The sequence below is a fragment of the Phragmites australis genome, chromosome 14 (genome assembly GCF_958298935.1).
Source record: "Phragmites australis chromosome 14, lpPhrAust1.1, whole genome shotgun sequence".
NCBI lineage: Eukaryota > Viridiplantae > Streptophyta > Magnoliopsida > Poales > Poaceae > Phragmites > Phragmites australis.
This window is the reverse complement of record NC_084934.1, coordinates 936,073-946,887: the sequence shown is the minus strand read 5'-3', so window position 1 is coordinate 946,887 and position 10,815 is coordinate 936,073. Positions and strand designations below refer to the sequence as shown.

Sequence of the window (10,815 nt, the reverse complement as noted above, 5' to 3'; positions counted from 1 at the left end):
ATGATCGACCTGCTTGACCAACCAGCACTGGTCTCCAGTGCACATGTGGAAGTTTCTGGGTTGCCAGTGTGATTTAGCACCTGCTGACCTATGAAAACGAAGACGATTAAATTACAACCTCTGATGAAAGAAGTCCAGAAAATCCCAATGCTTTCATGCAGGTATTACACACAGAAAACAGATCAAGCATCATATCGAATCAACTGCTGCACTAGCACATCGCAGGTACTTGAAAGATGGCAGTACCTATACAACTACAATCATATGAAACATCAGTTCGACTAAATATCTATTTCCAACTCTTTCTGGACTAGTGAGTGGTAGGAAGCCCAACCTTCTTAAACCAAGAGGCTCTGCTTGCTTTGCAACAAGGAGCAAATCACCGAACGTTTGACAAACAATCATGCAAATCACCTAACATGGCCAGGAGGCTCTGTTGACAAAATGCCTTGTAGGGTTGAACTGAAAACATAAAGAAAATGCAAGTCTGAAAGCCCAGACTGAGGCTTCTATCTGGAGTAAAACTAACGACTATGGACTCACTATATCTCATGAAAATCTATGCTTTAACGTCATGCATTATTCTATTGATAAACACTTCACATGTGACAAGGTAGCAGTAGTACAGTCTGATAGAAAAAGGTCCCATGATCCCGAGCAGGTCTTATCTTGGCTCGCAAACCCCAAGTTTGTCTATGAACCCTGTGGCGGATGTCAGCGGTTCGAGTCCAGAGTAATACTAAAAAAAAGAACTCTATTTCAGAATCATATTTATTCGATTGGAATACTTAACCCAATGTTTCCTGTGTTGTAACTTTCAATATCCTATCAAACAGATTGTCTGTGCTGTCACTTGTGACACCTATCAAAACTTGGACAAATTTATACTCCTATGTAAGCCTGATAATGTCAGAATTAAGAAGGCGTGACTCCGTTGTCCATAGAACGCTTCCTCTTGACAGCTATAGTTTTCCGCTCAGCAACCTCACAAGTATAGACATAGCTATAGTAGGGCGGTCTCTGAGACTTCCATCCTAGGACCTCAAATTTACCATGAGGCGTTACGATTCCTCCTTACAACACATCTTGGATTCTTATCTTGGAACCTCCTCTCCTGAACAGAGTTGATACTGATGATAAGCCACCAAATCTTCAGAAGGTGCAGCCATTCTCCCAATATGTGCAGGTCTATTTTTGTCCACAAGGTCAAATGGATGCTCATCAAATCTGGAGAGATGCTTCAAGAAGGCCAGAAGGCCAGAACCTTGCACCCACCTCACCGGCTATGACTTGTCACACCCTATCAAAACATGAACATATGTGCTCTTATACACCTATATATGCCTCATAATGACAGAATTAAGAACGCTTTCTCTTGGCAGCTTTAGTTTTTAGCTCTTGAATCTCACAAGTATTGATATAGCTATAGTAGGGTGGTATCCGAGACCTCCATGCCAGGACCTCAAATTTCCCATGAGGCTTAACGTTTCCACACATCACATCTTGGAATATAATCTTGGGAACCTCCTCTTGCGAAGAGCGTTGATACTGATGATAAATCACGAATTCTTCAGAAGCTGTAGCCATTCTCCCAAGATGTGCAGGTCTATTTTGGTCCAAAAGATCAAATGGATGCTCACCAAATCTGGAGACATGCTCCTGGATGAACCCTCTCAAGAAGACCAGAACCTTGCACCAAAAGTGGATGTCAAAGTTGTCCCTCAGTATACAGGCGGCGATGTTTGCACGAATCATGTTCCCATTCAGCGTCCTCGCTATCTCCATGGCCAGGTGCATGAGCCTTGGGTGCATCTCGGGATCAATGCTTCCAAATGTAAGTGTCTTGAAGAAATACCAATACGCCTCATAGGATAGATACTTGAGAGTTAGAGCCTGTGTTGTTCCAAACTGTACGATCTTGTCGGACCGACTTGTGACTATGATTTTACTACCACTTGGCATGCACCATCTAGAAGCAGAATACAACCTATTCCATGCAACTTCATCGAGATCTCCATCTGAATCAACAACAACTAGCAATCTCCCATCTTTGTTCGAGTTACTTTGATATTTCATCACACATCGTTCTCTGAAAGTAGCTAGCTCATCATATGTAAAATCTTGGTCGCTCAAGAACACAATTTCTGAAAAATGATCACGTACCCTTTCGTCCTTGCAAACATGAGCGACAAGTGTGCTCTTGCCGACTCTTCTGGGACCGACAATTGGCAGGACTTCCAGTTCTTCAGTACCATGAGGCCGTGTGTGTAATAGGAAGTTCATGACAAGTTCTGCTTCCATCTGGCGGCCAAACATGCAGTTACCTAGTAGGAGATGCATGTTGTAAGGCTGGTGGTACAGGCGAGGGTAGCTCGTCAAGAACACGACCAGCTCATCCACATCAAGGATCATGGAGTTCAAATCGTCAAGTGCCTTTTGCAGCTGTTCCAAAATCTGTGCATTTCTACTGGACGAACAGAAACCTTTCAGAAAACTTATTTTGGACAAAGACAAAGAGTGACTCACGACCTGATCTTTGGCGTCCTCCTCGTCGTGAGATAGGTATCTGAAGGTGTCGAGCGTGTAATAGCCTCTGTGCATGGCGTCTCTCAGCAGGTTCACCTGGAGGAGCATAGCTTGGTTTGTGATGTGCCGCCCCATGGCTTCGTCGACGATGACCTGTGCCCGGAGCAGGACCCTGCGGAGGCGATCTTCCACATCCAGTGCCGACGGCTTAGAGCTTCTACTGATGAAGAAATTTATGGATCTAGTGGTCAGCTCACCCAGGACCGCAGAAAGGAGAATCTCCATAGGGGAATCTCTCCCGAGGAAGATAACGCAGCAGGTTGACGAGAGAATGAACTGTAATATGCAGAATGAAATGAGATGTCTCTGACGTCTGAGCCAAGACTCAAAGATGTATCAAGAACAACTGAGAGAGAGACTCCAAGTTAGTGGTCCACCAGACACCACCCACGAATGCAAATTGCTTACTTCTACAGCAACCCATGTCAGCATCAGCAGCCATGTTTGAACTTTCAACTTTGGGGCCATTCGCCTTTGCCTGATATTTCTGATTGGCTTCCATCTAGGTAACTTTCCTACAAAGCTTCCCTGCAACTTGCACTTCTACATTTCCATTAATTCCATATTCTCCCCTGTTCCTAGTCTTGATCAAATTAAGGAGAGACTCGATCAAATACTGCTTCAGTTTTCGCTGTGAGGAGTACAGCCTGCAATATGGATGGAGATGCTGAAGTCAGCTACTTCAGAATAACTTACCCCAATGACCATATCCTTCGTGATCAACAAGTACTTGGAACTTGCCACGCGTGTTTCCTACTTTGTGTCTATGATGGTAGCTAGTCCAAAAACCTGATGAATGACCTGAGCCATTAATCCCTGAAAGTTAAGCTGTACATGTCCAAATGGTAGCTAGTCTATGATGCACAAAAACAGACTAGCGAAACATTACAATCTGTGTTAACTGGAACATTGATTTTGGCTTTAACCATATCAGAACTGTGCAGATAGAAAATTGTAGGTTAGATTTGGACCTTCTAATATTCAACGACGTGTGAGAGGCTTAGTCAAAGAAAAATGAAGACCATGCACCACCTGAAAAAGAGCGACTCTACATTATATAACTCCTCTCAGCCCTTTTTTTTTATCCATTATACCATCTTGTAATAATAGTATTTACCTAATGGAAACAATCATCTCTGCAATCATGGGTGAACTTGCCACTAGATCCCTCTCTTTCTTGGTTGATAGATGTTAAGTATGCAAAGAGGATGCCATTAGATCCCTCTCACTGTGGATCTACATGAGGATTATCAATTCCAATAACCAATAATAATGAAAGAACATATGTATCGCAACATGGCAATACCAGAATTCAAGAGGCAAGGTCTGCACAGTTCAGAAATTTTCTATTGTGAAAATTAGAGCATGGCATGAGTACAGACTCAAGAAACACTTACATAGACAAATATTTTTTTTAGATAATGACAGAGACAAATATGGAGCAGCTTGGGTGCCCAAGAAAGAAAGCTTGAGCAGAATCTCCCTCCTTTTCGTTTTCCTCATTGTTGTCACCCATTTCTGGTGTGCCATATGAGTTGAATTGAGATTCATTTCAACTACCACAACGTGATTTGGGCAAATGTGCTGAAAAGTGAAACCAATTGAAGATGGGGGATAAATTAGAACAAAACGCAAACGTTGGTTATGGTTCAGATTGGAGTTGAGACCACGGGCCAAACCAGATGGGTGATGATGGAGAGCAAGAGGGAGAGGGAGGGAGAGAGACCTCACTGTGGTTTCCTTTCCTGCAGAGCAACGGAGATCGCCGGAGTCCCGAGCGGCGACCAAGCCATAGGTGACTGTAGAGGCGAGGATGAGGACCCGAACCGCCCGCTGGAGTGTGTCGATGCGTCAGGCAACGCAAGGTTCTCCTCTGCAATTTTGATGTTTCATTGCATATCCTTCTCTCTGAAAGTAGCTAGATAATAATCACCTGTAATTATGGTCGCACAAAACAAGATTTCTGAAAAATGATCACCGACTCTTTCATACTTGCAAACATGAGCGACAAGGGTGCTCTTGCCGACTTTGCTGGGACCAATAATTGGTAGGACTTTAAATTCTTCAGAACCATCAGGTCGTGTGTGTAACCGGAAGTTGATGACAAGTTCTGCTTCCATCTGGCGGCCAATCACGCAGTTTCCCAATAGGAGATGCATGTTGGCTGGCGGTACAGGCGAGGGTAGCTCGTCAGGAACACTACCAGCTCATCCACATCAAGGATCATGGAGCTCAAATCGTCAAGCGCCTTTTGCAGTTGTTCCAAAATCTGTGTACTTGTTCCAGTGGAGAAACAGAAACCTTTCAGCGAACTTACTTCGGACAGAGACAAAGAGTGACTCACGACCTGATCTTTGGCGTCCTCCTCGTCGTGAGATTGGTATATGAAGGTGTCAAGCATGTAATAGCCCCGGTGCATGGCGTCTCTCATCATGTCCAGCTACTGGAGCATAGCTTGGTTTGTGATGTGCCGCCCCATGGCCTCGTTGATGATGACCTGTGCCCGGAGCAGGACCCTGCGGAGGCGATCCTCCACATCCAGCGCCAACGGCTTAGAGCTTCTGCTGATGAAGAAATTTATGGATCTAGTTGTCAGCTCACCCAGGACCGCAGAAAGGAGAATCTCCATTAGGGCTCTCTCTCTCTCACTCCTCAGGAACAGGAAGACAACACTGCAGATGTGTATTCTACGTTTCTAGTCCAAACTCCAGGGAGAGCTAGCAATGACATATAAGAACTAAAGTAAAGGAGAGCGAGGATGTATAAGAACAACTTTGGGACCTTTGGGACTGCTTTCGCCTTCGCCTGATTTTCTGCTCTGTGTCTTTGTTAACAAGTACTACCAGTACTAGGCAACTGGCTAGCTGAGAACAGGTACAGCTCTTGACTGTTGCCTCCCAAGCCTTTGCTTATTGAGCCACTGAGCCATCGCCATCTATGATTTATGTAATTTCTCTGCAGAGCATGTATGATATGAAGGTTGGAAAAATTCATATTGTCACATTAGCAACAGATTTATGTTCCTACCGTTCATCACCAGGAACGATATTAACCAGTGTCTCCTGTTGCACTTTTGGCTAACTGACTGAACAAAAGTTGCCTCTGGGCCAGATTTTGCACCATAAATTCTCAACAAAGGAAATAACTTTCTTGTGTTAGCTGATATCGCTAACAATAAAATTTTAAATATTATCTCAAAAGGATTACGCTCTGCAAACATCACCTGAGCATTAGGGATAGCAGACGCTCCAACAATATCTGAAAATCTGAATAATGTATCTTGAGTCCTCCGTCGTTCCAGCACTACTGCTGAAGAGTGCAGAGATGGTTCTCTAACTGGCATACAGAATATGAACTATTCAATAATCAATACTCGTGTATGGCGTGGGGATGTTTCTCAACCTTTCAGATCTGTGATGTTACTGCCCGGTCAGTCTCCGCATGCAGCTACCCTTTCAACCTTTCCATGTGTTTTCTTCTATAAGTGAACTACTAAAAATATCAGCATTCAGTAAGCACAGCTAAGACCCATTCCTAGCAAGGAATTTTGAAGGATTTTCTGTAGAACATGTACACATTCATACGAAATTCATATATTCCATATGGGGCTTAAATATCTTCATGGATGGTGCTTACAGAAAGATTAACTGAATGTTTGAGTGCATTGAGCACCTCCTGGTTATTGAAGATGACACAAAAACAAATTTCAGGGATTACTTCCATTCTTCCTCAGTTGTTATGTTCAAGCCACAAGATATCAAAACAAACTAAAGTGAGGCAAAAGTAACATGGCAAATCTGAAATTGCAGCATTTTAATTTCAAATGCTCGTTTTCTTAAGCATATATATTTTTACATGAGGGGAACCATATTCATTATAGGATTTCATTGCAAGCTAAACTCAGGAGTACATGTGAAGTAGGCTAATGCAGAGGCTACCAGTTTATAGACAAGGTAATATTGAAACTAACAAATTTAGAGATATGGTCCCTTAAACAAAACATAGAACCCCTCAAGACTAACAAATCAAGAACAGGACTAGTCACACTGATGCTAAAGAGTTGTCCCAATTTCCCCTTGACTGAGAAACATGCACATAAGCACCTTATGTTTGTCAAGCACGTGAGGCACCCACTTCTGATCCCTCACCTGTCGAGGTCACTCCCAATGCTGCAGAAATACACAAATTTTGAAAATAACATCAGCTGGTTGAGAACCGTTTGCTCTCAATGAACATTTGTTTCGAACCAAACACAGAAACCAACATGTTGCTGGCTATCCAAACATGCTACCAGACAACATCCACACTTAATCATACTCATAACTTCAGAAAGAATACCTCTTTGTGTAGCACTGATATCATCTATGTTCTTATGTGACATTGCATCATTGACAGATCATATCTAAGAAATGTAAAGGGTTAATGATAGGCAGGGGGCTGATATCTAGAGTGTGAAAGCTCATCTAGGTAATGCCTTTTTTAGTTAATCTCCTTCTGGGGACCTTACTAGCCGTACCTAACTTTAGACAAGTTTTCAAGACCCCATCATCTGTCCACAACAGGCGTAACAGACGAAAAAATATTCTAGGCATACCTAGCCAATTTGAAGCATGGTCCAAACCTAGATAGGAGTAACACGGTTTCTTTTATTAGATTGCGACATTCCACTATACTAATTCATTATTCTTGATCACTGATAAGCAAAGTTGTACTCAGTTAAAGATATACAGGGCGAATGAGGCTAGTACCTGGAGTGTGGAAGCTCATGTAGGGGAAAATGCCGGAGAAGCCACTGTCCTTGCATACCTTTGTGACCCGGCCAGACTTTAGACCAACGGTGAAGAGCCCATCAACCGTTTGCACAAAAATGACACCAATGCCGTCCACAAAGCCTACCACATCAGAAAAGGTCGAGAGGGCATCAGCAGGGAGCAGCGTCGCGAGCTCAATGACTCTGCTCTGTGCCCAATGCGCATCTCCTTTAGGACGAGGCTCCCTTGACCACAGGTAGAGTGTGGATTTCTCTGCTCTGGCGAATCCCAGCCCTCCATCATCCCTAGTTGTGAGCACAATGTTGTTCCTATAGAAGCGTGCTGGTGGTAGTCCAATCACTGCCATTTCCTATGTGCCAAAATTGTACTCGAGGATTTTGGTGCCCATCTGAAATACGAAGTAGAGTGCATTCCCCACAAGAGCACTAGGCGCGAAATTGACGCCATCATAGGGGTGCTGCGCAGATGTCGGGTCGCTCCATGCACCGACATCCGACGAGTAAACGTAGGCAAACATCTCTTTATGGTTGGTGCCCACGACGACCACGAGAAAGTGTCCGCGGTGGCAGTCGAGGTGGTCGCAGGCAGCGCCGGCAGCACAGAGCACCGCGGCGTTCCAGCTGTACGAGTAGAGCGAGCATGGCAGCAAGGGGGGCACCTCCCTCCTCTCGCCCGTTGTTGGGTCCCAGATGAGGAGGCTACTGTCAAAAGGGTTGTGGCCCGAGTCCCAATGGAGGAGGACGCGGTCGTGGCGGGTGTCGAGCACACGCCAATTGCGGCGGTCGGCATGGGGCGGGCGGAAGGTGGAGGTGGGGATGAAGCGGAAACCTGATCCGATGTTGCAGAGGAAGCCGAGCACGGGGGCCCTACAGTGGAGCTCGCAGAACCTGCAGCGGAAGCCGAGGCCGGAGACGAGGCTGTACCAGCGCTTGCAGACGAGGGCGGGTGGCCGGCGGAGCAGGTGAGGAGGATTCTCTTTGCGAGCAGTCGGTTCTGCCAGGTGGGGCCACCATGGCAGCGACAGTGGCCGTCTGGTTTTCTTACTCTTGAGATCCTGGCTGCACTCTTTAAATCCAACGATCGAGGAGCCCGGACGTTAAATGGAATAGCGACCGGAATCAAAGCAAATTCTACAACGTTTGTACGAAAGAGCTCTGTAACATTCTGATTCAGCTATATATTCTTTGATTTAACGGCTAAACTGAAGAAGTGAGAGGAAAGGAACATATATCATCACACGAAAGAAGATCTTTCGTAGGACCTGGTACTATAGAATTTGCTTTCGATCAGGATGCTCCGGCTGGCTCATTGAAACAAATTCTATATGACCCTACCCTACTCCCTAGACGCCTAATCTTCTGCAGAAAAATTACATAGACCATAAATTCTGTCTCTTTCCAACTCTTTTCTAGACCAGTACTGATTATCGGTAGGACGCCCAATTTGCAACAATGTCGGACCCCTCCTTTGGGGTCACCTCGTGTAGCTCATACCAGTCCCTGGATCAGTAGCTGGTACGCACGAACTCCAACAAAAGTAGTCATCATAGTCATACACCGGATAAATACGATAATAAGGCACAATACAGAGTTCATTACAATATAAGCCCGAAGGCATAATCTTACAAACTCTCAGAACACAGCGGAAAATACACAAAAGTGACCCAAGCCCTACAGGCAGCTTGAGTGCAGACGAAACCGGCTTCTCTAATCTTCATCTCCTTCTTCGACGAAGTCGGCCTCTGGATCATCTGGATCCACAATTAGCAAGTATGAGTACATAAGGTACTCAGCAAGTCCTACCTCAAGGGGAGAAATTAGATGCTTAAGGGTAGTTCAAGGATAAGGCTGTAGAGTCTTTTAGATTTTGCGGAAAGCTAGTTTTATTGATGCAGGGTTCATTTTGCAAAGACTAACCTTTAATAAAAACACTTTCAAGAGAAAAACATAAGTTGAGCTTATGGGGGTTGACGGCCCTGGGGGAGGTACACCCATCCCGCCAGTTCCCACAAGACTTTGCCAGCGGACACACAGTCCAGGAGGCTTAGGGCACAAAACCAAAACCCTTCTTTTAGAAAACACGGGCACACAGCCCACTCACACGCCAAGGAGTTACTCACGCCAAAAAGCTAATCATTGTGATCAAACCATAGCATGTCCTTAACCGAGGACACGGCTATCCGGATAGGTTTAACACTCTGCAGAGGTTGTACACTTTACCCACAAGATATGCACGGGCTCCCACCTTAGCAACTGGTGAAGCCGTCATAACGAGACGTAACGACCTCACAACGAAGCCACAATATCCACCCATGGGGCACTAAGATACCAGGGGCTTTAGAAGAATTACGGGAAAGATCACTTAGCAATCCCAAGGCTTGACTTAGCCTCAACAATATCACCAGCCGGACCTTGGGCTACACACTACCCAAGTCTTCTCCTGGTCCCCATTGCCACTACCGGCCTCCGGGTGGGTACCGCACTAAGTCAGAGGGGTTAGGTCAAGTCCTGCCCATACAGGCCATGTGGTTGTACGAGAGGATACTAGGTGAGATGTCACAGCGAACCAGTCCTTATATGACCGAGGTAAGAGTCTCCCAGCAAGAACACCACAACGGGCTTCGGAAGGTTTGCCGGGAGAAAAATTCAGAAAAAGAAAAGGAGAGAATATTCTCGGAATATTCGGCTGAGTCGGCTCGGACTGGACTCGGCTCAGGCTCACGGCTCGGCTCGGGTTTGGCTCGGCTCAGTTTTTTTGGCTCGGCTCGGTGTCGGTGGGCTCAGCAGCCGGCTCGGCTCGGCTGACAGCGGGCGGCTCGGCTCGGCAAAGGGCCCGCCTATCAGTTGCACCGGGGGGGGGGGGAAATGATATAAGAGAGAGAGAGAGAGCAGAGCAGAGAGAGGAAGACCGGCTCGGCAAAGAGAGGATCGGGAGGGAGAGAGAGGGGCGACGGCGGAGCTGGTGCGGCGGCGGCGGCCGGAGGGAGGCGGCAGGCCTTGCCGGCCGGGGCTGGCTGACGGGCGGCCGGCGGCTCGGGGACGGGCAGCGGAGGCCGGCGACGGGGAACGGCGGCAGCCGGCGTCAAGGACCAGGTACGCTTCGGGGAAGGGAAGAGAGAGAGGAGAGAGGAAGGGAGAAGGGAAAGGTGGTGCTCACCGGCGGCAAGGTTCTCGGAGAGAGGGCGGCGGCGGCAGCGAGCTCGGGAGAGAGAGAGAGAGATGGTGTGAGAGAGAGTGAAGTGAGGAAGAAGGCACTGTTCACCGCTTTATAGCGGTCGGCGGGGCGAGGAGCGGCGCGCGGGACGAGGAGGCTCGGGGCTCAGAGCGGCGCGGGGCGCGAGGCTCGGGCACGGGGCGCGAGGACTGCCGGCGCGGCGACGGGACGGCAGACGCGGCGCGCGGCGATGGGACGGCGGGTCACGGGGAGAGAGAAGAGAGAAAGAGAGGGAGAGAGAGGA

General features: G+C 46.9%; 1 protein-coding gene and 1 pseudogene across 10 annotated transcripts; both read right to left on the bottom strand.

The window, feature by feature from the left end:
- Positions 1 to 311: 311 nt before the first annotated feature.
- Positions 312 to 5,277, bottom strand: LOC133890778 (uncharacterized). 10 transcript variants are annotated; one of them, XM_062331323.1, is made up of 5 exons: positions 4,318 to 4,470; positions 3,984 to 4,170; positions 3,704 to 3,822; positions 2,995 to 3,618; positions 312 to 2,862 (listed from the first exon to the last, which is right to left on the bottom strand). In XM_062331323.1, exons 4-5 carry the CDS (start codon positions 3,052 to 3,054, stop codon positions 1,360 to 1,362), a joined length of 1,563 nt encoding a protein of 520 aa, XP_062187307.1. In that variant the 5' UTR covers positions 3,055 to 3,618; positions 3,704 to 3,822; positions 3,984 to 4,170; positions 4,318 to 4,470; the 3' UTR covers positions 312 to 1,359. The 10 variants fall into 10 exon arrangements, with proteins under 10 accessions (XP_062187307.1, XP_062187314.1, XP_062187306.1 ...); XM_062331330.1 differs by having other exon boundaries at positions 2,995 to 3,233; XM_062331322.1 differs by adding an exon at positions 4,520 to 5,277 and having other exon boundaries at positions 2,995 to 4,170; positions 4,318 to 4,459.
- Positions 5,278 to 5,400: 123 nt separating this feature from the next.
- Positions 5,401 to 9,352, bottom strand: LOC133891163 (uncharacterized; annotated as a pseudogene).
- Between the last annotated feature and the right edge of the window lie 1,463 nt (positions 9,353 to 10,815).

Excerpts from the sequence above, each read along its gene's own strand:
- LOC133890778 (XM_062331322.1), bottom strand. The coding sequence starts at position 3,054 with ATGGCCCCAAAGTTGAAAGTTCAAACATGGCTGCTGATGCTGACATGG. Across the intron at positions 2,863-2,994 it reads TGACATGGGTTGCTGTAGAA|TTCATTCTCTCGTCAACCTG; the intron begins GTAAGCAATTTG and ends TGCATATTACAG.